General features: G+C 40.5%; 3 protein-coding genes across 6 annotated transcripts; all 3 read left to right on the top strand.

Annotated features, from left to right (window-relative positions):
* Positions 1–6,374: 6,374 nt before the first annotated feature.
* Positions 6,375–11,219, top strand: LOC112775300 (uncharacterized). Of its 4 annotated transcripts, none has more exons than XM_025818862.3 (4): positions 6,375–7,913; positions 8,110–9,426; positions 9,860–9,974; positions 10,707–11,219. In XM_025818862.3, the coding sequence occupies exons 1-4, from the start codon at positions 7,269–7,271 to the stop codon at positions 10,937–10,939; spliced, it is 2,310 nt and encodes a 769-aa protein (XP_025674647.1). In that variant the 5' UTR covers positions 6,375–7,268; the 3' UTR covers positions 10,940–11,219. The 4 variants fall into 4 exon arrangements, with proteins under 4 accessions (XP_025674647.1, XP_025674646.1, XP_072083308.1 ...); XM_025818861.3 differs by having other exon boundaries at positions 10,698–11,219; XM_072227207.1 differs by having other exon boundaries at positions 9,860–9,979.
* An 8,218-nt stretch (positions 11,220–19,437) lies between these two features.
* On the top strand, positions 19,438–20,294 carry LOC140182380 (uncharacterized). The gene is made up of 2 exons (XM_072228564.1): positions 19,438–19,534; positions 19,681–20,294. Exons 1-2 carry the CDS (start codon positions 19,438–19,440, stop codon positions 20,292–20,294), a joined length of 711 nt encoding a protein of 236 aa, XP_072084665.1.
* A 2,508-nt stretch (positions 20,295–22,802) lies between these two features.
* On the top strand, positions 22,803–23,933 carry LOC112778906 (uncharacterized). Its single transcript, XM_025823175.1, has 4 exons — positions 22,803–23,102; positions 23,192–23,233; positions 23,321–23,417; positions 23,518–23,933. The coding sequence occupies exons 1-4, from the start codon at positions 22,803–22,805 to the stop codon at positions 23,931–23,933; spliced, it is 855 nt and encodes a 284-aa protein (XP_025678960.1).
* Positions 23,934–24,652: the final 719 nt, after the last annotated feature.

The raw sequence follows: 24,652 nt of genomic DNA, 5'->3' as shown, positions 1-24,652 counted from the left end.
ATCAGATTGATTCGAATTACTTGTTTGTTAGCTCTAGTAGTAATTCGAATTGGGGTGTTTCAAATTACACTTGGTTCGCCTATAAAAGGAGTTCGAACCACCCTCATTCGAATCACTTTTCCAAACTCATACCCCACCAAATCCCAGAGAAAACGACCCAGATTCACTCCGACAAAGGCTCAAGCAGGATACTGAGGCGATAGGGGACGATCCAGAAAGACTATATCGTTTGGATGGAGTTGCTCATATAGCCGGGGTCATCAACGACGAGATTAGTAGTTAAAGTTGTTTTTTAGTGGTTTGTTTTAGTGGTTTTGCAAGTGGTTTTGTAAGTGGTTTTGCATGTGGTTTATTATAGTGGTTTAGGAAGTGGTTTTGTAAGTGATTTTGCATGTGGTTTATTGTAGTGGTTTATGTTAGTGATTCATGTTAGTTGTTTTGGAAGTGGTTTTGTAATTGGTTTTCCATGTGGTCTATTGTAGTGATTTATGTTAGTGGTTTATGTTAGTGATTTTGCAAGTGGTTCTGTAAGTGGTTTTGCATGTGGTTTATTTTAGTGATTTTGCTTATTGGATTATGTTAGTGATTTTGCAAGTGGTTTTGTTAGTGGTTTTGCATGTGGTTTATGTTAGTGGTTTTGTTTGTGATCTACCTTAGTAGTTTTGTTTGTGGTTTTGTTGGTGGTTTATGTTAGCAGTTTTGTTAGTGGTTTCAGAAGTAGTTTATTTTAGTGGTTTTGTGGTTTATTTTGGTGGATTTGTTAGTGGTTTTTTTTAATAGTTTTGCATGTGGTCTTTGTTAGTGGTTTATGTTAAGTTTTTCTGTTAGTGGTTTCTTTTAGTGGATTATGTTGTTAGTGGTTTCTGTTAGTGGTTTTGTTAGTGGTTTTAATTATGCGACTCGACGAGAGGTACATTCCGTACTTGCAGATGGCCGGATTATACCACCTTGCGAGACTAAACGATAGATGGTTTAGATTGGATGAGCCCCTTTGTCAGTGCTTTTGTCGAGCAGTGGCGTCCGGAGACGCACACATTCCACATGTCGTTTGGGGAGTGCACGATAACACTACAGGATGTGGCGTACCAGTTGGGGTTGCCGGTCGACGGGCGTTATGTCAGTGATTGCTTGACGGATTTCCAAATATACATCTAGGGAGGCCGTCCAGCGTGGGTTTGGTTCTAGGAATTGCTTGGAGTGTTACCTCCTGCAAACCAAATTCAGAAGTTTGCAGTGAACTGCACCTGGTTCCAGGAGACCTTTGGAGAGTGCCCCGAGGGAGCCGATGAGGAGACAGTGAGGCGCTATGCTTGTGCCTATATCATGATGTTATTGGGCACTCAACTATTTGCCGACAAGTCCGGCAACCGTATTCACATCAGATGGCTATCCTACGTTGCTAGGCTTGAGGAGATGGGTGGCTACAGCTGGGGGTCGGCAGCACTAGCGTGGTTGTACAAGTGCATGTGCCGAGTGGCCAACAGACATGTGATGAAGTTAGCTGGCCCGTTGCAGTTACTTCAGTCTTGGATCTTTTGGCGCTTTCCTTGGTTTAGACCTGCTGGGTATGATACGTTCAGCTGGCCCTTGGCCTCGAGGTACTGTTGTCGGACTTTTCTTTTTCGAGTTAAATTATTTTGTTCCATGTCCGCCTATAATGTTATACTATTATATCACACTTTTCTTTCGTTATAACACCAATGTGAGTTGCAGATGGTCAGGTCACAATCTTTCCGCTAGCGAGAAGGGACCTCGAGTGCAGATGTGGAGGCTGAGGATAGACTTGTTACAGGCCAGGGATATGAGTATACTAACCGCTTATGTTTAGTTAAGTAACGTTTCAAACTTCGCTTCACGAGGTGGCTTAACATTGTTGATATATATTTGCAGTTTATTTAGATGTCGTATAGCTCTCCCGACGTCCTTCAGGTTGTGCATTCGGAGGTGTTGGAACCTCGTCATACGGTGTTATGGCGGTGTGTGACTTCTTTGATATATTTCGCCGTTATAGAGTGGCATCAGATTGATCGGGTGCTACCGCAGTTCGGCGGATTACAGCCCCACCCGCAGCCCGCCCTGAACATCGACTTCTTGATGTCGAAGGACGGCAGAGGCGGTGATCGTTGGTTCCCCTACAGTTTGCAGTTCTGGCATCTTCATTAGGAGAGCTGTGCGGATCACGTTCTCCGGTTTGATGTTGTCGCAGACCCAGGTCCCTCACATGACTTCTTGGATTGGTGGCGTCAGCATGGTAAGAGGTTCTTGTCACCGGAGATGTACTTTGGGGATCCGAGAGCCGTGCCTATTCCTGTTGAGGCGGCGCAGAGGGGTGCCGGACGAGTTCTTGAGATGGACCGTGTTGACGACGTTCCGGATAGGCGTCAAGTTGAGCAGAGAGCTCGTGTTGGGACACAACAGAGCCAGCGTGAGTGGAGGTGGCTCGACCAGGCCATGGAGGAGGGTGACGCGGCGGGTAGGGGTAGAGGCAGACGACGAGGGCGTGGAGGCCGACACAAGGCACGTGCTGCGTGGGATGATCACGGTGATCATGGTGACGATTACGACGATAGTGACTAGCATGGGCCTGGTGGGAGAGACGCTAGTGGCCATGCTGGTGTAGGGGGTGTTAGTCCTCATCATGGTGGTCATGGTGGAGAGTGGTACGGGTCCGGTGTGGGAGATGGTTCAGCACAGGGTGATGGTGAACTTGCATTAGGGCCACTCGGGGATTACTTCGTTGATGTCCCCGCTGACGACCATGCACTTCAGGAGAGTCAACCATGGGTTAGTCCGGGAACGCTATTTTCAGAACGAACCAGAGCTAAGACGATACACCTGGTGGACATACGGCTGCCAAGTTAGCCGTGAATAGACACAGCATGTCAGGGCGTGAGGACACGGGAAATGAAGTGCCTGAAAGTATCCACAGTCACATGTCTGAGCTTCGAGTGACACCCTGTAGCTAGCTACCGAGTGAGAACGAACCAGTAGGAGTCGTCTCCGAAATGGTGAACTCCGAGTTATCTCTGTCGTACAAAGTTACCGTGAAGCACCTCGCCGTCTTCAGATTGGCCTCTATACACTTCACCAGATGTTGACCGAATTGTTGTCTGGTTCCCAGCTGGGCCTCAGCCTCTCTTCCCTTGCGAACGAATAGTTCGGCCAACCTCCCGTAAGTTGCCTTCACCAGCGAGCACACAGGGAGATTCCTGATTCCCTTCAAGATTGAATTAACACACTCGGAGATATTTGTCGTCATGTGACCAAATCTCCGACCCTCATCCTGATGCTGGGTCCACAACGAATACTCGATCCGGTTCGTCCACTCACACATGGCAGGGTCTTCAGACCGCAGAATATCAAACCAGTAATCGAACTCCACCTCAGTCTTAGCATAGGCTACATTCATAAGAAGCCTCCTTGCGTCCTTGCCCTTGAAGGTCAAGGCGAAATTTGATGCGACATGTCGAATGCAGAATGCACGGTAGGCAGCTGGAGGTAGCCATCCTCCGTCCGGAGCCTCAAGGGCAGCCTTGATGCCGTTATGCCTGTCTGATATAACCAGCAGACTCGGCTATGGGGTCACGTGCTGACGCATGTGGGAGAGAAAGAAGGACCAGGACTCGGCATTCTCACCCTCAACCAGTGCAAATACAACAGGCAAAATGTTGGAGTTCCCGTCCTGTGCAATTGCGACGAGCAACGTTCCCCCATACTTGCCATACAGATGGGTGCCATCAATACTGACCAAGGGCTTGCAATGACGGAATGCCTCAATACATGGTGGAAACGTCCAGAACAGTCGGTAAAAATAAGCTTGCGACTCGTCCACCTGACCCCCAACTCGAACAGGGCTCGTCCTAAGGACTGCAACAGTACCAGGCATCGTCAGCTGAACTCCTAACACCCACCTAGGGAGCTCGTTGTACGACTCATCCCAATCACCATAGATATGGGCAACGGCCTTCTGCTTCGCCAACCAAACCCTCCTGTACGTCGGCCTGAACCCAAAGTGTGCTGCCGTCGCATTCAGGAGCACCTTGATGCTAACGGATGCATCAGCCCTAACCATTGGCATGATGAATACCGAGAACACATGATAATCCAAACTCCTGTGGTCGCTGGAGATGGACGTTGCGAGACACGTATGTGGTCCGTTGTACCGTTTAACCTCCCAAATTCCCTTGCGCTGCCAGAGACTAAGCCTAATCAACCATGTGCACCCATTCCCATACTCAGAACACTTCCCAACATACCGGCGATAGTCAGACTCCACCACATTGTACTGTACCCCGCGTCGGATGCTGTACGTCTTGACACTTAACACAGTCTCATCTTTATCCTGAAACTGCTGACCAACCTGAAATTCTATCAGACCTGCAGACCCTTCGGCATCTCTAGCACCAAATCCAGCAGGCTCCCCAAGAACCCCATCCTGCCTCATGGCATCCAAGTCCAAAGATGAAAAGTGCGAAGGGTACTGCTGTGTGCCAGAGCTAGAACCACCTCCCGCCCCAACTGGCTCACTTGCTCCTATATCATCGCCACTGTCATCAGCAATGATATCCGGCTCCACATCATCATCGTTTGGATCATTCAACAATGCATCTTCCAGACCAGCCGGTGCAGCACACTGTAAAGAGGTCGGCACAGTATCCCCTATTCCAACCTCGCCCCCTCCACTACAGTTGAGATCAGCAGCGAACAAAGGGGAGGCGACATGCTCGACCAGAGGTTCATACACAGGGATGGAGGAAGATGCACCAGCAGGTCTGGAACTAGAACCGGCTACCGTGCCTACAGTCGGGGTATTCCGGTTCGAACCCCCGAGCTGGATACCACGTCAACCAACTTCGCCAACAGTTCAGGTGTCCTAACTTCGGGAAACTGCCGACGACAATGAAACATGACCTGCAAGTCCTCATCACTCCCTATCGTGAGACAATCATACTTCATGATTTCTTGCAGCACCGAAATTGGAATGCGATAGAAAAACTTCTTAACCCGTTTCACGCCTTCCAGACTAAGTTTCTGTAGTACAGAATTAACTAGGTCATCATAGCTCGTCGTAGGCCTCATAAAAATACTGAGAGGATCCTTATCGGTAAACTTCACACCGGACCATGTTTTCCTCTTAATCGATCCTCTATGGTGAACCAACACTACAAAACTCTCCTCACTAGCCATTTTCCCACTCTAATGAGATCAATTCACGTTCACACCTTATTTATACACGTCTGGTCCTATATAATTTGAACCAGTCTAATTCGAACTATACATTGTGTAATTCGAATCAGCCAGTATCGAATTATTTGGGATTGCGTGCTGGGGAGTGAAAATACTTAACACACACATCAGGGCATCGAATGGTAATAAAGGATAATTAAAATTGACATTTTTAAAGCTTAGGAAACATGTTTTTATATGTATCACATAATAAGGAAGGAATTGTAAAGCCATGCAAATTATATGAATAAGTGGGTGAAGAATTGATAAAAACCACTCAATTGAGTACAAGATAAATCATAAAATAGTGGTTTATTAGGGAGTAATTCAAATCACCTTGAGTCGAATTACTATGTGTGTGTAATTCGAATAAGGCTGATTCGAATTAGTGTGTCTTTGCGTCTGTGTATAGTTCGAATCGATATGATTCGAATTATATATAAATGGAGTTCGAATTGACCTGGTTCGAATTACATAGAAACCTGCATTGGTTGATTAATGAACCAGATTTTGGTTTGTCGGATTTGTGTAAAATTTTCATCTCCTTAGCTTAATTAGGTTATTCGCCCTTTTTTTTAAATTTTGTAGTGTGTTTAATAAAATTTTAATAGTAAAAATAAAAATAGTAAAAAAATAAAAAATATCCTTTTTAAGTTTCAATTTATATTTTTTAAAAAAAATATTTTTAACATTATAAATAAATAAAAAATATTTTTATATTATTGTACTTTAAATATAATATTATAATAAAAAATATTTTTATACAAAATATTTAAACATAAAATTATTTTTATCTTTAAAAAAATATCACTTAAAAAAATATTTTCATACAAATTCACCTAAACAAATATTTAATATAATTGATCAAAAAATATTTAATTATGTTGAGAATAAATAATTAAAAATTGTGTCAAACTGTCAATAATCCGTTTCAGTTTTACCGAAGTTAATAATTTCACTAGAATCTCATGAGTCACCTCTCTCAATATTCTCATAATACCCTCCAAAAGACCAAAACTCACAACCATAACCTTCTCTCCATCTCACACGTTACACAACAAAAGCCCAAATCAGTCATTTCGTATCCCACAAATCACTCGTACGTGTCACCGAAACAAATATCCTCTTCCTAGTTCCTCCCTCCTCTCATTCTCTCTCCTCTCTAAAGACCAGAGCAGTGAGAAGCACGAAACGCTCTTTTTGAGCCATCGAAGTGACTGCTCTGCAAAAAAACAAACATCCACCGTCCCTTCTTCTAATCTAACGGCTCACATCACTCCCCCTTCACCAGTGGTTACCCCCATCTTTCCCCACACAATGGTTTTATTGTTTTAACCATAAACCCTAGCCGAAATCGAAACACACTCTCACTCTCTCTCTATCACCCTCTCTCTCTCTCTCTCTCTAACTAAGCGCGCGCTCTTTCCCGCTTCCGCCTTTTCCCCCCTTCTCTCTCTCCCTCCCTCCCCCTCTCTCTTCTCGCAGATCTCGAGCTTTGTGATTAATTTCTCGGTTTCAATTCTTCGTCTTCGCTTTCTGTAACGTTTGCCCTCCGTTTCTTCTTTATACCCCCTCCTAAAATTTTGTTTTTGGTCACTGTAAATCCGTCGTTCATGTATCACACGAGATCGTTCTTTAAATTTCTCTTGTACCGACTTTGTTCGTCTTTGATGATTATGGTTTATTATGTTCCGATTCTGAGATTAAGAACCTTCTAGAATAATCAAGTTTGTGGTTAAGGGTGTTGTTTGTGACTTTGTGTGGGTGTATCAGTGTATGTGTTTTCCTTTTTTCTTTTTTTTTTGTTTATTTATTTATATTTTAAAAAGTTGGTTTGGGTTTTGGGCTTATTTAACACTTTGTTGCTGAGAAATAGAGTCTAGGTCGTCTCCGTAAGTGTTGGGGGGTTTTTGGGCAACTTTTGCGACTCGGTGCTGAGTTGACTCAACTCGTTGTACGGACTCGGTGAAATTCGAAGGTGGTTGGGAATAGGGCCAAAAAAGATCGAATCCCGGGCGGTGTTCTTCGGGGACCGGACGGCAATGCCGGCGGTTGGGATGAGGCGGACCACGAGGGTGTTTGGGGTGGTCACGGGCTCTGAAAACGCCCGTGTCCTGCGGTCGGGGCGGCGTCTGTGGCCGGAATCCGGCGAGAGCTTGAAACCCAAGAGAGGTAGTGGAAAGGCGGATGAATGGCCCAAGAAGCCCGAAAAGAACAACGTTGATGCCGCAGCTTTCACCTCGCCTCGTGGCGGCGGCGGAACTGCGAAATTGAAGCAAGAAAATGCAGTTCCTGTTCGTGCCAATGAGAAGAAAAGCGTTGTTAAAGCCGTTGAGATCAGGAAGCAGGGGACGGTGCAGGGTGCTCGGTCGTTGAGCAAAGGCCCTGATAAGTTCTTTGGGATTGTCTATACGAGGAAGAGGAAGAGGGCTGTTGTTGATGCCAAAAAGAAGAAGTTTGGGTTGCGGTTTTCGCGGCGGCAGCAACCGAGGAAGGATCCGTGCGTGTTTGCAGCTGTTGTCAGGAGGCAGTGCTTGGGCACGGAGGATGATATGTTTTCGCGGTTCTTGGTTTTAGTGTTGAGGGCTGCATTGAGGACCGGGGTTGAGATGAAGGAGCTCTCTGCATTCCTTCTTTCTGAGCCTCTCTGTGGTGCTTATGCTTCAAGGGGAATACAGTTCTTGCAGGTATTATGATTATGTTTGGGTTTGTATTTGTGATTTGAATAGTAGTAATGAATGGATGGAAAACAGGATAGTCGATTTAGTTATGTTTACTATAGAGGTTTTTCTTTAGTGATTATCCGCATATTGATTGCGCATTTTTTAAGTTTCGGGTTATCTTTCCTAACATGTAAGTTGTATTTTATCTTTTCTCTTTCAGGGTTCTCCTATGGTCCACGTTGGTGTTTGTCAGTTTTTTGGGAACATGAGGCTTGGGCCATCATTCTCTCTGGATTTTTCTGCGGTTCCTCACTGTTTTAATTATCTGCGTTCTTCAGTGTTTTTGAGATCGATGTTTAGATCATTTTTTCTTGTATATAATCCGGTACATGAGTCTAGTGATGTCGAGGATGAAATTGACTTCCCAGAGTTGCAGAATGAATTGAAGGTTTCGTACAATTCTTTCGTGAGAGAACCTGATGAGAGTGGAATGATCCTGCCTGAGGTTGTTAAAATCAATGATGCTTTATCAGCACTTGCATCCAACAAGAGTTCCAGGTTACCTGGTCGAAGTGGACAATACAGAAATGTGAACTCTAAAGGCATTCAACGGAGGAGGACTTCTCTCGGGAAACGGAAGACTCGGAATAATTTATTGTTAGAAAGAAGTAATGGAACAATTACTTATAATTTAAGGAATGGGCCTAAAAGAAATATTGCAGCTGTAGCATCTAATATGAAGCTTAGAAATTTGGCTAACAGTGACACTTCAGTAAGCTTATCAGAAGCAGGTTGTGCCGCAGTAAACTCAACCGAAGGACTGGATTCATCTTCTTGTTCTACAAATATATTGGTTACAGAGTCAGATAGATGTTACCGGATAGAAGGAGCAGTTGTCACTGTAGAAATGTCTTCATCAAGGGAGTGGCATCTTGCTGTAAAGAAAGATGGATTGACAAGATGTACCCTCAAACCAGAAAAAGTGATGAGACCCTGCTCTTCTAATCGTTATACCCATGTGATAATGTTCTCGTTGGACCATGGGTTGAAACTGGAGTTTCCTAATCGACCGGACTGGGTTGTCTTCAAAGACCTTTACAAAGTGTGTTCTGACAGAAATGTTCCTGCTCCTGTTTCTAAATTTATTCCAGTGCCAGGTGTCCGAGATGTCGTTGGCTATGGAGATAATATCATGGCTCCCTTCTGTAGGCCTGAAAGTTATATATTAGCAAATGGTGACGAGTTATCTAGAGCAATAACAAGGAAGAGTGCAAATTATGACTTGGATTCTGAAGATGAAGAATGGTTGAGCAAGTTTAATGCTGAGTATCAAGAACATGTATCTGAGGATCAATTTGAGTTAATTGTTGATGCTTTGGAGAAGGCTAGCTACTCTAACCCAGATGATTGTCTTGATGAGACTTACCTTGTTAATCAGTGCCGGGATCTTTGTTGCAAGGTAGTTTTAGAAGCTGTTTGTAGCTTTTGGATGAGAAAGCGGAAACAAAAACGTTCTTCTCTGCTTAGGGTTTTCCAGGTAACTTGTCTATGTTTTTACATATTGTAAAAGTAATTAGTTTTCTGGATATTGTTCCTTTTTGTTTTCTTCTCATCTCTTGGTTGCAAAGCGGGAAAAACACTTCTGGTCTGTTGTAAATTAGGATCCGTTTGAATCTGTTAATTATTTTTTGGCCTAAATATATTTCTCCATGTATGTTTTGTATTTTTGGAAGCAATAGAGGATCACAAAAAATATTTCTTATTCATTATTAAGGGATATAGTTTTTCAAGTGGGTCAGTGGTTTTGTCACTGTCTGTAGCTGCATGTGTCCCATGTTTACCTGAATAGGGGAGATACCTAGTGAGAAAAGTGAGCTTATATGAGAGTGAGAGGATCAAATCTATGCATGTTTAAATATACAGTGTGCTCCCAATAATTAACATGTTTGAAATGGTTTTTCTCTGCTCAGAGTAATCAATCAAAGAAGGCTCCACTCATTCCCAGGCCTTTGCTGAGAAAGAGGAGGTCATTCAAGAGACAGCCTAGTCAATTTGGCAGAGGCAAACATCCAAGGGTTTTGCAAGGTAAGGTAGTGATTTCTTGTCCTCTTCATAAACAAAGATCGAGTCCTCTAGTTCTGAGAATATTTTGGATGTGATGTTTTTTTTTTTCGGCTTACATCTTATTGGTAATCTGGCGCTATCATTCTTTTGACTAATTTCATCTTACCCACACGCTATATACCCACATGTTATACTAAAATTTGTTGAGTGTTGGCCGCTGATCCTGTTTAGTGGCTTTTTCTATTCAGCTTTTTTCTGTGGTACATCATTCAATATATCATGTAATCATCTGTGTTTTCAAATGAAATATAAATTGTTACTTTGGTTTTCTGTTTTCCTTGTCTTTTTTCAGTTTCAAGAATTTTTGCGAATAAAATTAAAACAAGCAGAGGAGGGGAAAAATTGACCTTTATATAGTTTCCTTCATAAAATCCTGAAACACAATATGAAATGAAAATAGAAAGTGCATATCATAACCAGGTAAAAGAGAAATAGAAGCCTTTGTGAAAATCTCACATGACCTTTTTATGTATTAATTTTCTTTGTTGATTTGATGTTGGTTCTATATTTGGCTCTTTTCTGGTTTAATAGTGAAAATTAACATTGTGTTCTATATTGTTCACTTGTTTGGTTGATTCTAGTGATTTGCTTTTAGTCAAATCACATTCAAATCCATAATATTCTCATAGAACTAGAGCCAAAATAAGGTGATTATATCTGATCTGATCTGTTCATTTATATTAGCAATTGTAGCTGAACAAGATGCTTTGGAGGAGAAGAATGCGATGCGAAAGTTTGAACATGCAAAAGCATCGGCAAACGAATCAAAGGAGTATGCAGTACGGAAGCGGAAGAGGGCTCAGTCTCTAATGGAGAATGCAGATTTGGCCATCTACAAGGCCACCATGTTGGTCAGAATAGCCGAAGCAGCTCAGTCTCAGGCCGGAGAATCAGTAAATGAGATGGCAGAACACTTTCTTGATTGACTGGTAGAGTCAACCATTCCTTATGCTAAATTATCATCACACCCCAATTTTTATTACACAAAGGGTTGCAGTGGCCGTTGTTTATTTTTTTGTTCTAAAAAAGGGAAAATATTGTAATTGTGTACATATTTTTTTTACCTTTTGCTTGTATGTACATCTTGTCTTCAAGTAATGACCCTCACACCAGTCTCTTGTACAAGTAGTTTAGTGGATTAACTTAAAAAGGATTTTAAGAAATGAAAAGGAGGAAAAATATGAGAATGAAAGATTTATTTTAAAACCTTGCACCAGTGCCTCTGAATATATTATTGCCTTGCCCCCGATATTCATTAGGCATCGTTGTGCGCATACGGTGATGTGATTGAGGTAAAATATAGGTGAAGATTTTGATAGAAGAGCATTTTATATTTTTACACAGTTGCCTCTAAAGAACTTCAAGATGTGCCAAACCAAGATTCAAGCAAAGCAAACAATAAATTCTGAGAATTATTCGGTTTTTCCCTTAAACCTTTTGGTACTAATATTGATTGGCAATACCTGGTTTTTGCTAGAATAGAAGTATAGAACTATGAAATAGAATTCTCTGATTACATTGAAACCGAAACATGAGCTTAAAGGAATAATAGGAAGCTGACTGCATTTGATTGAAAAACGATCCACAAAATAGGTTCTGCCGTTCTGAGGTAGACATGGCCGAATCAAGCATGATCTGTTTTGTGGACAGTATCAAAAAGTGACCCAATTCACTTCTCTTGTTTGGGTGCCATTCCCTTCCGACCCATGATTCCTCACAGAGCCCAATAAGACCTATAATTAATTAAGAAAAAAAGACAAATAAGTCTCTAACTTTTTTAAACGTGGACCATTTCGTCCCTTAGGATTGAAAAATACATTTAAATCTCTCACCTTATAAAACGCGTGACAATTATATCCCTCCGTCGAGTTGGGGCTCAAAACGATAACAGAGAATGCTGACCTGGAGGGGTGAAGAGTGAGTTGTCCGTTTTGATTGATGATGTGGATAGGGAACAAATTGTTAATGGACATATTGGTCCTTAGTCTTCAAAACAACGTTGTTTCTATCCCCCACCTTATTTCACCCTTTGTAATCCTCATAACACCCAAAAGTCACTCCAGTTATTACAGAAAACCCTATCAGAACATTAACAACGTCTTTCTCCCTCAAAAAAAAAAAAAAAAGAACGTCTTCCTCCAGCTGAAAGTGGTAGTGTGCTTAGTGGACGTAGTGGTTGGCGAAGGTTACGGCAAGCTTCGACTGCGAAGAAGTTGACATCTTCTACAGAGGTAAGGGTAATAGTCAAGGCTACGTGCGTCGTTGTTTAAATGTTTGTGACAATATAATGCATGGGGTTGGACTTAGGGGTGATTGCATATTTTCTTTCGGGTAAAAGAATGAGAAAAAGCTATGTGGAGTTTACTGATTTTAAAATTTCGGGCACTTGATCTAGGGTATAATCTCCGATTTATGTATTTGTGGATAATGCAGATGGATGATATATATGTGGTACCTATTTTCATCACGGAGACCATTTTGGTAGAACACCTAGTGGAACTCTTGAGTATATTAGTGAAAAAGTTGAAAATTTTTTCTAAGATGGACTTAGACTTTGTGAATTTTGGGAATTTAGTAACATTGTTCAAGAGTCTGGGATATCCATCATATATGGCAGTTTATTGGTATGACCCAACAAGCAGTGACATTGAGTCTGGACTGCAAATTCTGAAAGGGGATGCAGGAATCAATGAACTTTGAGAGAACAAGCTCAGGAATTCAACCACTGATGAGTTTTACATATACTTCGACCATCCCGTTGATGAGCCACAGATAGTGGAAGAAGATGCTGCTGCAGAAAAGGGGACGGAAGAATTTGATGATCCCATTGATGTTGATAGCATCATGAGGGAGCTTCAATCATCACCATCCACAGAAGATGATGGGCATGAAACTGGGGAGGACGAACTGTATAAACTTCCTCCGACTGTTTCTGAAACTGTTTCAGATGAGGATTATTCTAGCCATGATGAGGAAGATGATGGGATGAGGAGAAAAAGAATTCTGAAAGGAAAGGACAAGGTTCTGCCACAAAAAAAAAAGGTCAGTGTGAAAGAAGGGACGGGGGCAGAGTCAAGTGGAGGTAAAAAAAAGGGCTGGACCAAGGAGTGCAAGTGGAAGTGCTGCCAAATGAAATGGGCCTACTGTGAAGCCCAAAAGAACTAGACCCGCTACCAAGCCCAAAGGAACTGGGCCTAATGTAAAACCCCAAAGAACTAGGCCTGCTGTACATGCTAAGGAAGCTGTGCCTACTGTGCAGCCCAATGATAGGCCTCCAATCGGCCTCTATGTAAATGAGGAGGATTCAGATGATGATGACCCCATTTATGAGTATGAATCAGAGGATCTTCACATACTAGTGTCGTTAGAGGATGAGGGAGACAAGCATGAATTTCCAGTGTTTAATGATGAGTATGGGTTTGGAGAGGGTAGATTTGAGATTGAAACCAAGTTTGCAACCATTGATGGATTCAAAGAATTGATAAGAGATATGTTCATATCTAAAAGTAGGGAACTTCTCTGGATAAAAAATGATAAGGAAAGGGTGAGAGTTGGCTGCAGGGGTGAAGACTGTCTATGGCTGGCATATCTATCCTACCACAAGACACTTTTATGCTTCCAGGCAAAGACTTACAAGTCAGAGCATACATGTGCAAGAGACTTGGGTAGTAATGATGCTGATCAACAGTGGATCAGTAAGAAAGTGGAAAAAGAATGGCAAGTCAACCTCATATGACAACTAATGAGGCAATTGACTTTCTTAGAGAAGAGTTTAACCTGGTGGTGCATCCGAAGATGGTTTACAGAGCAGTGAAAGAGGCTAAAGAGAGGATAATGGAAAATGAAAAAGAACAGTATGGGAAGCTCAGGGACTACAGCATGGAGATAATTAAGAGTAACCCCGGGTCGACAGCAAGAGTTGATGTGAAGCCTATTCCACAGTCCCTCCCTGTGTTTTTAGGGTTGGAACTTTATGTCCGACCAGCAAAAGGTCAGACTTTTACACTGTTTCTTTGGGTAGATTAGGCTAGTAATCATTGGTTAGCATATTGCATGACTCTGGACTGGTTTGACAATATTATGTGTTTGCATCATTATATTCTATGTAGGGCCTGCTACTAGCCTTAAAGGAGGTAATGCCGAGAGCACATCATCAAAACTATGTAATGCACATGTGGAAGAAATTCATTAACCGGTTCAAAGACATGCACATTAGAGACATAGATAACAGCTTCCTCTCCAAATTCTCCATTTTTTTCCAATTCTTGCCTTCGAAACAGCTGTTCTTCAACTTCTATTCCCTTAGCATCATCCACAGGACCAAATGCTTCAGACTCTATGGCCCTGATTTTTTTCAGGTGTTCATCAAGTAAGACAACGAACCGACAGTGACGTTCTTTAGCCTGGAGCAAATTTTTAAAAAATCACCCAATTAGACACATTACAGTCTCATCCAACTGTTGCCAAAATAGTAAATTACCTTGAAGAATGGACACCTGAGAAACATTCTGTTAGGGTTAGTTGTTGTTCTTGACTTATACAGAATGGCATATACGCTGCAGGAGCACTTTGGCGCAACCCCATCTCGCTCAAATCCCCCTGGCACAACGCATGAAGATCTCCCTCCAGGTCTTGTGCATGAAGATCTCCCTCTAGGTCTTGTGCATGAAAAAGTCCCTTCACTCGTCATGGACGATCGCACCATCAATGGCCATGGCTTCGTCGATGCATTTCGATCAAATAGGGCTCATTCCAGGTAATGGCGTCATTTTGAAGACTAAAGACCAATTTGTCCATTAACAATTTGTTCCCCATCCACATCATCAACCAAAATGGACAGCTCACTCTCCACCCCTCCAAGTCAGCATTCTCCGTTGCCATTTTGAGCCCCAACTCGATGGAGGGCTATAATTGTCACGCGTTTTATAAGGTGAGGGATTTAAATGTATTTTTCAATCCTGAGGGACGAAAATGTCCGCGTTTAAAAAGGTCAGAGACCTATTTGTCTTTTACTCATTAATTAATTACTAAGATTTTCCCAGCTCGTTTGGAGTCGGAGAGGGTCCGGAAAAGGAAAATCCATTTTGTTGGCGAATTCGATTGGGATCGTTGCTGAAATTTGGACCAACAAGGCATCAAAGGATCTTGAATCTAGTCCTTCAAAATACAAACTATAATTTGGCTTATGTACAAAGAACGTAAGACCAAAAAAAAAGAACTTAATTTTGATGCACTGTAGACTGTAGTGTAAAGTAGTTTTACTTTTACACGTCTATCTAATTACATAACGCCACATCGTAAAAATAACTATCTTTTATAGTGACCGCGTGAATCATCATCCAAAAGAACGGATGTGATTGCACGAATGCGTAAAATATTTTACACTGTCAGTGCATCAAATTAAACTCACATTTCAAACCAATTTGGGTTTGTTTATGGTTAGTTAATTAGTCAACTTAAATAAGTATCGTGGGTTCGAATCTTGTCTTTTGTATACAGCAACCTATTAGCCAATGGCAAACTATGAAAAAATAAAAGCATTTTAACCCCTTAACTAGAATTTAGATCTACCGTGGAATAACTTACACTGTGTTTATTTAGATGGAAAATAGGAGGGATTCAACACGGACGGAAAGATATAGGAGGGAAATGTGAAGTTTCACCTGTTTGGTTTCGAAAGAAAATGTCAAGGGAAATATACAACAGTGACAAAAAGTGAAAGGGACCCACCAAAAAATTTTCTCCCCAACTTAGGCGAGAAAACAGAAGGAAAAATTATTCCACTCCATAATTCCAAATCCTACCCTTCTCCTTTCTTCCAAGACTCTTCTTCAACCTGGGATTCAGCCATTCATGCTACCCACTTCCAACACTATCAACCACTGTAGCTGTTACCAACGGTCCATTCCTCCACCACTGCTCAACTAGTCTGGTTACATTGTCTTGCATCTACTAGTGAAATTAGGTAAGTTTTCTATGTTGCTCTTATTTCACATTTCACTCTATAGATTTATGGATCTGTGTGTTTGTGATTCAATTTTGAAGTATATGGACAGATATTACATTTTGGTTTGATTTATTAGTTTGTTAATTTTTATGTCTGTAAACTATTTGATAAAATACTCCAATGAAAAAAATGCAAACCTACTGATTCATAAGTTAATCAGAGTTGGAAGAATTGACAAGTGTATAGACTATGGACGATAAGTTTTTTATGTTACTCTTATTTCACATTTCACGCTATATATTGATGGATCTGTGTTTGTGATTCAATTTTGAAGTATATGGACAGAGATTACATTTTGGTTTGATTTATTAGTTTGTTAACTTTCATATATGTAAACTGTTTGATCAAATGCTCCAATTAAAAAAATGCAAATTTACTTATTCGTAAGTTAATCAGAATTGGGAGAATTGACATGTGTATAGACTATAGATAATTTTTTATGTTGCTCTTATTTCATATTTCACTCTATATATTGATGGATCTGTGTGTTTGTGATTCAATTTTGAAGTATATGGACAGAGATTACATTTTAGTTTGATTTATTAGTTTGTTAACTTTTATGTCTGTAAACTGTTTGATAAAATGCTCTAATTGAAAATATAACCCGTAAAGTAAACTTGGTTAAGGTAAACTAATTGACTTCGCAGGACACACACAAAGTAAACTTGGTCCACGGTGTTTGTTCGCAAACTTGCTCCATAATCTACACTTTTATAACTATTCAGCTATTTTATTTATTTGTACACAAAATTCATAAGTAATTCTCACATAGATTATGGGATAGGTGATGAAGATGATTAAAATATTTTTTTATATAAAAAGGACAGCTAAAAATCGTTAAGTAATTTTAAATATTTGATTAAATTAATTTATGATATAACATAAAGAAATTAATTACTATCTTTATGTGAATAGTCATTATATATAAAGAAAATTCTCTTTTATAGTGTTCAATAATTTTTTTCTAAAATACTCTTTTCTATATATCCATAATTTTTTTTATGTAAACTTAAACCCAAAACCACATTAACACCTATTAGTTGCTTTATTTTTTTATTTTTTTGTTTTTTTCCTTTCATATGCAGTATATGTTTAAATTTGTTCGAAAGTTATAAAAAATAGTTATTTGTCAATTGGTTAAGATTCTTTTACAATTAATTATATTCTTTGATTAGGAGGTCATATATATAAGAGTAAAGTATTATTTTTGTCCCCAACGTTTGGGGTAAGTCTTATATTTGTCCCTAACGTTTCATTCGTCCTATTTACGTCCCCAACGTTTGAAAACTAATTCAATGTTACCCTCCCATTAAATTGACTGACGGAACACTAATGGAGATGCTTACGTGGACCAGACACGTTGGTAACCCCACTCGTGTGTATTGACGCGAGTTTTTCTTCGCGCGTAATGTTTCCTTTAAGCATACAAAATGCTTGCAAACAGAGGAGAGCAACAAAAAACGTAACACTTCGCATTCCACCCACACTCCGTAAACCCTATCGACTTGTGATCGCATGTTCTTTGCCCTTGAATACTAAGGAAGAAGACCGATTGAAGCGTGCTGGTGTGGTCTATATTCCCTACAGAGAATAGCATTGCCCCGTGTTGGTGGTACCAGGAACTCGGAAACGAGACAGAGTGAAAAGGTATGTTGAATCTATGTTTGATTTTCGTTTGATGTGAATAGGTCATGCAAGTAAAGATGAGTATACATAAGGTTCTGTCATTGTTATGTTGTTGCTGTTAGGGTTTGAGGCTGTTGATGTAAGGCAATATTTTGATTTAGACTTTCTGGCCTTCACACTGATCACCGTGGTTTTATAATGTTTGAAACTTGTAATAGGAAACGTAGCGGAAGAGATGAGTGACTTTAGTGTAAAAATTTATCACCAGGGGAGGTTTCGGCTTGAAGGAGGTGCTGTTAGGTATTTGGGTGGGGAGACATCCATTGTAGACTTCTGTAATGACGATAAATGGAGTTTGATTGAGGTGTATGAGATAGTTAGTATACAGGGATATTTGAAGAAGGATATCGCTGCGATGTGGTATAAAGCTGTGAATGCTAGGTTAGAGGACGAATTGACCATGCTAAAAAATGATAAAGATGCCATGGATATGGCAAGAATTGGGGTGAGAGATGATATGGTTGAGGTTTATGTTGTTCACAAGACAAGTGAAGTGGGAGAAGATGTGCAACCTGGGCAAATTACTGCTCCTGCTGAAGGAAGTGTTCAGGCTGGGCCTGGCCCAATTGTTGTGTATGAAGGCCCTGGTGTTGGGCTTGGGTCAATACTAGCTACTGATGGGCCCACTGAAAAGGATGAGGTTGGGCCCAATGATGCTGTTGAAGAAGAGGATGAGGGGAGTGAGACCACTGATGATGATGACTATGAACCTAGGGGGAGTGAAAGTTCATGGAGCTCTGAATCAATTGCTAGGAATGCATCAGATGAAAGCCTTGGCTTTGGTGACAGTGATGATGATAGGGAGGGAGCTGAAGGATTAGTTGATGTGAACATCACGGAAGAGGGGCAAAAAAAGTCTATACCTAGTCAGTCCCAGGGTCAATCTTCACAGCCAGCTACACCAACTGTTGGTAAGAAAAAAATTGTAGGAGGATTTGGGGATGAGGATGTAGGCTATAATAGTGAGGATTTTCTAGATATTCCGTTGAGTGATGATAAAGAGGACATGGGAAAGAGGTTTCCGATTCACAGGCCCTTGAAGAACATGAGTGAATACAAGTGGGAAGTGGGAACCTTGTATGTGTCAAGGGAGGAGTTCAAAGACTGTGTGACTGCATATGCTGTCAGTAGTGGAAGAGGTCTTAGGTTCTCTAAGGTGGATCTGAGGAGGGTTAAAGTGGAGTGTGTGGAGGGTTGTGAGTGGTATGCATACTGTGAAAAGATGAAACATGAGCGAAGTTGGCAGTTGAAGAGTTGCAATAACAAGCACAACTACTCCAGGGAGTTGAAGATTGGTATCATGCATGCCAAGTGGCTGAGTAAAGTTTTTCTGAATAAAATTGCTGAGAACCCAAAGATTAAGTTAACCACACTAATGAGGAAAGCCTACACAAAGTGGAATGTGGAGTTGACCAAGTCTAAGGCTTCTAGGGTCAGACAGTTTGCTCTGGATGAGTTGCAGGAGACATACATAGAGCAGTATAGAAGGTTGTATGACTACTGCCATGAGTTGCTGAAGACTAACCTAGGGTCTTCCGTGCATTTGAAAGTCCAAAGGCCTCGGAGTTTGCTTCTGAACGACCAGTGCCAGGGGTAGATTTAAGACCCAGATTTGAGAGGGTATATGTGATGTTAGATGCTTGTAGGAGGAGTTTCATGGCATGTAAGCCGATGATTGGGCTGGACGGCTGCTTCCTGAAGACACCCTATGGAGGCTGGCTCCTAACTACAATGGGTTGGGACCCAAACGATCAAATCCTACCGATAGCATACGCAGTTGTCGAAGCTGAAACCAAGGACTCATGGACATGGTTTCTCCAGCTTCTGTGTGATGATCTGTGAGTTGACAAGATTAGGACCTGCACCTTCATGTCTGACCAACAGAAGGTACTATTCTTTTCTCTACCCCTTACTATACAACTGTTGTAGCATACATTGAATAATGCACACTCATTTATTTTGTGGATGCAATAGGTTTAGTGCCAACTTTTGAGGAGCTTCTGCCTGGGGTTGACCATAGGTTTTGTGTTAGACACCTGTATGCAAATTTCAAGAAGAGATATCCAGGGATCCAGTTGAAGCTAATAATGTGGAATGCTACCAAGGCTACCTATTATCAAGAATGGGAAAGGAGGATGGGTGAGATACAGAAGGTGGATCAAGGGGCATACAACTATCTAATGGAGATACCGACAAAGTACTGGTGTCGTCACAGGTTTGTGTGTAGACCTAGGTGTGACACTTTAGTTAACAGTATGTGTGAAGTGTTTAACTCTGTTCTGGTTGAGGCTAGGGAGAAGCCAATAGTGACTATGCTAGAGGATATTCGTGTTTATATAATGAAACGTTGTGCTGACAATAGGGATAGGATAATGCCTTACAATAGAGATGTGTTACCACGGATTAGAATTAAAGTAGAAAAACAGGCAGAACTAAGTGGGAACTGGGTTAGTGTGTATGCTGGACGTGATACATATGAGGTGGTTAGCATCCAGGGGGGAAGGAAAAATTTGTGGTGGATCTTAGGAATCAAGAGTGCTCGTGTAGGAAGTTCCAACTGTCTGGGATTCCCTGTGCACATGCGATGACTTGTATAAGGAAAATGTGCTTCAACGTTGATACCTATGTATCTGGCTACTATAAGAAGGCTGCATACATCTCCTGCTACCAACATGTTGTGTTCCCTGTTAATGGACCAAACCTTTGGGACAGAACACAAATGGAGGATGTGTTGCCTCCCACTTATAGAAAACCCATTGGGAGGCCAAAGAAGAAGAGGACACGAGCTGCTGATGAGCAATCAAGTAGGACTGGCCTGTCTCGTGAAGGACAGCAACAAAAGTGTTCTTATTGTTTGTGCTCTGGTCATAACAAAAGGAGTTGTCCAAAGAAGCGCAAAGTCACTCCATCTCCTGCTGTAAGTATATGTCATATATTATTTGTTGTTGTGCTTACTGATGTCTTCATTTTCTTATCTCAATTAATTGTTGCTCTGTCTTGTGTATAGGTTGAGACTGCTGGTAATTCTGCTTCAAAGCGGAGGTCATAGAGAGGGGTCAGAAAAAGTGTGAGACTCTCCGCCAAGACACCTTCTAGTAAGGCTAGTGAAAGTGGAAATAGGAATCAGAAGGGAAGCAACAACAAATCACCCTCACACCCAAAGAGAAACTCAGGTGTCAGCTCCCAGCAATCACAAGCTACAGTGAAAAGGGCTAAAGTGGATCATTCACAAACTGCTTCTGCACCAGCCCCAACCACTGCAAGGGTTCTGTCCACTCCAGTGAAGAGGGTCAGCCAGTCCACCCTTAGGTTCATGGCCAGGACTCCACCAAGAGCATGGAAGAATTTGGAGTGATTTATGGTCACTTGTGAACTTATATCACTTGTGATACCTTTTGTATTTTGCATTTTGTTTTCTGTTAGAAACTATGGTTGTTGGTTTCACTTTTTGTATCTGGAGGTGCTGCTACTTCAAAAACAATGTTTATCATCTAGGTTGACTTATATTTCCAGTTTTTGGATATCTACATGACATCTATGTTGGTTAACTTGTATGACTATCGCCTATATAGGCCTAATGTTGAGGCAAATATTTGATGTTATTCCCATGTCAATGATTCATTTAATCAAGGTTGCAAATAGTTACTTCAATGATGTTCCATGACAATGTAAACTGAACAGATAAAATTGGGTAACAATGAATTTTCATTCAAAATCATTCAATCAACATCTTACATTTCATCCAACCCAATTCCTACACCCATACTCCAAAATACAGACAAGATATTGCCAAGAAGCCTACACTACCACCTATGTTTTGCAACCTTAATGCAGAAAAAACCTCCCATTTCTTGTCAGTGACAAATTTTCACAATAAAATCATAGCACATGTCCATCCAACCAGAGCTACTGCTACCGCCATTGTCAACATCCTCTCAAGTGTTGTAACTTTACCCTTCAAGCCTGTGATTTTCCTTTTCAATCGTGCAACTTCTTGCTCCTTCTCAGACTCTGCCCATACAAAGTACCCACACTCTTCTCCAATCTAGGCCAAAACAAAAAAAAAAAATTCAAATAAGATAACCAGGTAACAGCTAAACCCCAACAATTACGTTTTCTACTTACCCCATAGTTAACACAGCCCCAAAACCTCCTTCCGGGATTCTCTGCCGTTGATGAAGTCACAAGTACTAGCCTCTCCCCACAGTAACAAGTTGTTCTCCGTCGCCTCCCTTGGCTGCTGTTTCGATACGAAGCACTCCAACTAGGCGCCGCCTGGGAGGCCTGCGAAGCCATGGACTCACCAACGACCAGTGCAGAGTCGGCGATGGTGAGAAGAAGAAGGGGACAAGAGTTGCATTCTCAAATTAGGGTTCCCCCATTTAAATAAATATTTATTTTTTTTCTTTCTCAGTAACGGTCACTAGGAAAAACATTTGCCACAGTGGACAAAGTTAGCCACGTAAGCATCTCCGTTAGTGTTCCGTCAGTCAATTTAACGGGAGGGTAACATTGAATCAGTTTTCAAACGTTGGGGATGTAAATAGGACGAATGAAACGTTAGGGACAAATATAAGACTTACCCCAAACGTTGGGGACAAAAATAATACTTTACTCTATATATAAATAATAGTTATTTAATTGCATTGCTTATGCTTAACTTATGATGCTACATTTTTTTTCTTTTTGTTGGTGCCGTAAATCTACGATATGTACATTTAAAACTACAAAGTGCTTGTTAAATGGATAAGGCTGATCATGAAGAACGTTTTTTGGTCGCCAATATGAAAGACATCTTTAATTGTGATTTTCCACTAAACCCTTCCTTTAAGTTTGGGGTTGATAATCAGGAAAATATGTTAACCCTTGAAAACCAAGAACATATATTAACAGTTTTGAAGGAGGATTGAAAAAGACGACAGAAATTATGCACAATAACACTGATATGTTACATCGTGTACATGTTATATTTATTGAGATTGATGTCTACGTGAGTTGACAAATTCATCTCCCATAAAATGGTTGGGCGAGAACAAATTCGAGCTACTTTAATGCAACAATTAAGGAAAACTCATAGGTGTTGTGATATCATACGCATGGACCCTGATGCATTTTTTCAATTGTGTGAGAAATTAAGAGTAACATGTCAAGTGAGAGATACAAAACATGTTACAATAGAGGAGCAAGTTGCTAGGTTCTTGTATATAATAGCTCATAATGTGAAAATTAGAACCGTTTCTTTTTTCTACCACCGGTCTGGAGAAACTGTTAGCCGCTACTTCCATGCTATGTTATGGGCAATTATTTTACTAGAAGATGAATTTCTTCGACAACCATCTGCATCCATTATTTCTCCAGCGATCCTTCACAATCATAGATTTTATCCTTATTTTAAGGTATGGACATGTACAATTATAGGAATAAATAATTTTGATTGATATATACAATTTCATGTTATTTTATTAAATAATGGACTATTATTTAGGACCGTATTGGAGCTGTAGATGGAACACATTTTCGTGTCAAAGTACCAATAGCAGATCAACCCAAATTTTAAGGGAGAAAAGAGTGGCCGACACAAAATGTATTAGTTGCATGTGATTTTGATATGAAGTTCACTTATGTATTAACGGGTTGGGAAGGAACAACATCTGACTCAAAAGTTATTAAAAATGCATTATTGAGGGATGATAATCTTAAACTTCCACGAGGTTAGCATATACATAAAACATCATTGTCTCATTAGTAGGTAAAGATTAGTAGTTTGTGTATTTATACTAAATTAATCATTTTAAATGATGGATTCTGTAGGAAAATTTTACCTTGGAGATGCTGGATTCATGCTGAAGCATGGATTAATTACCCCATATCGAAGTGTAAAGTATCACTTAAAAGAGTATGCAAGACGTGACCCAGAAAATAAAAAGAAATTATTTAATCTTCGTCATGCTTCATTGAGAAATGTTATCGAAAGGTCATTTGGAGTTTTGAAGAAAAGATTTGCAATAATCACAAGTGGCACTGAACCACATTATGACTTTGAAACTATGACTGAAATTGTGCTAGCTTGTTGCATATTACATAACATTTTAATGGATGTAGATCCTGATCCACATCTCATAGCTCAAGTTGACCGAGAACTACAAGAAAATAATCCAGAAGAGGATGAAATAGTTCGACATGAACAAGATGAAGACTATAGGTGGAGAGCCATGTTAAGGGATTAAATAGCTGTTCAAATGTGGGCTGACTATCAACTAGGGCTCTGATCACTCATTTAAAAAATTTTGCAAATAAAGTTTTTAGTTGTATTATGTGTATGCTGAGTTGATATTTTAACTTTGATGTGTTATTATTAAATTCATGTTACCTCTTGATGTATTATTATATTCTGTTTATTGATTTTGGTGTGCAATTATTGAATCAACTTGTCACATGTTGTACTTATGGAGTGTATTGAATCTTTATTTGTTGAATAACTGATAAGATAGTTTACAAATAATTTGATTTAAGATTATGGTATGTTGTTTCTATCCACTTATTTTGTAGATTGACAGGTGTTAATAACAAAGAAAGCATCATGCCAAAGTGAGGCCACTAGCCGGGATACCCTAAGATGGACCGATGAAATGGATACAACCTTCATTGATGCTTTGATTGAAGAATGTCGCAAAAAAAATATAGTGTATGGCACATTTACTACAATGGCATATGACAATATACTTTCACTTTTGAGATTTATCTATGGTAACTGACGTGCAGGCAGAAGTCGGCTAATTAAGAAATCAATATAGAGAATGCGTTGAGAGTATAGTTCTTAATCAGCTAAGATCCGCCTTGTCAATTTAGAAAAGTTGTCACGAAATTTAAAAATAAAAATGCTGGGAGTATGAGTCACAGGTCGTCTCCCAACGAGTTGCAGGAAAGGGTGCTAACTTATTAATCA

The sequence above is a fragment of the Arachis hypogaea genome, chromosome 19 (assembly GCF_003086295.3).
Source record: "Arachis hypogaea cultivar Tifrunner chromosome 19, arahy.Tifrunner.gnm2.J5K5, whole genome shotgun sequence".
NCBI classification, from domain to species: Eukaryota; Viridiplantae; Streptophyta; class Magnoliopsida; order Fabales; family Fabaceae; genus Arachis; species Arachis hypogaea.
Note: the sequence above shows the minus strand (reverse complement) of the source record. Positions and strands in the feature narration are given on the sequence as shown.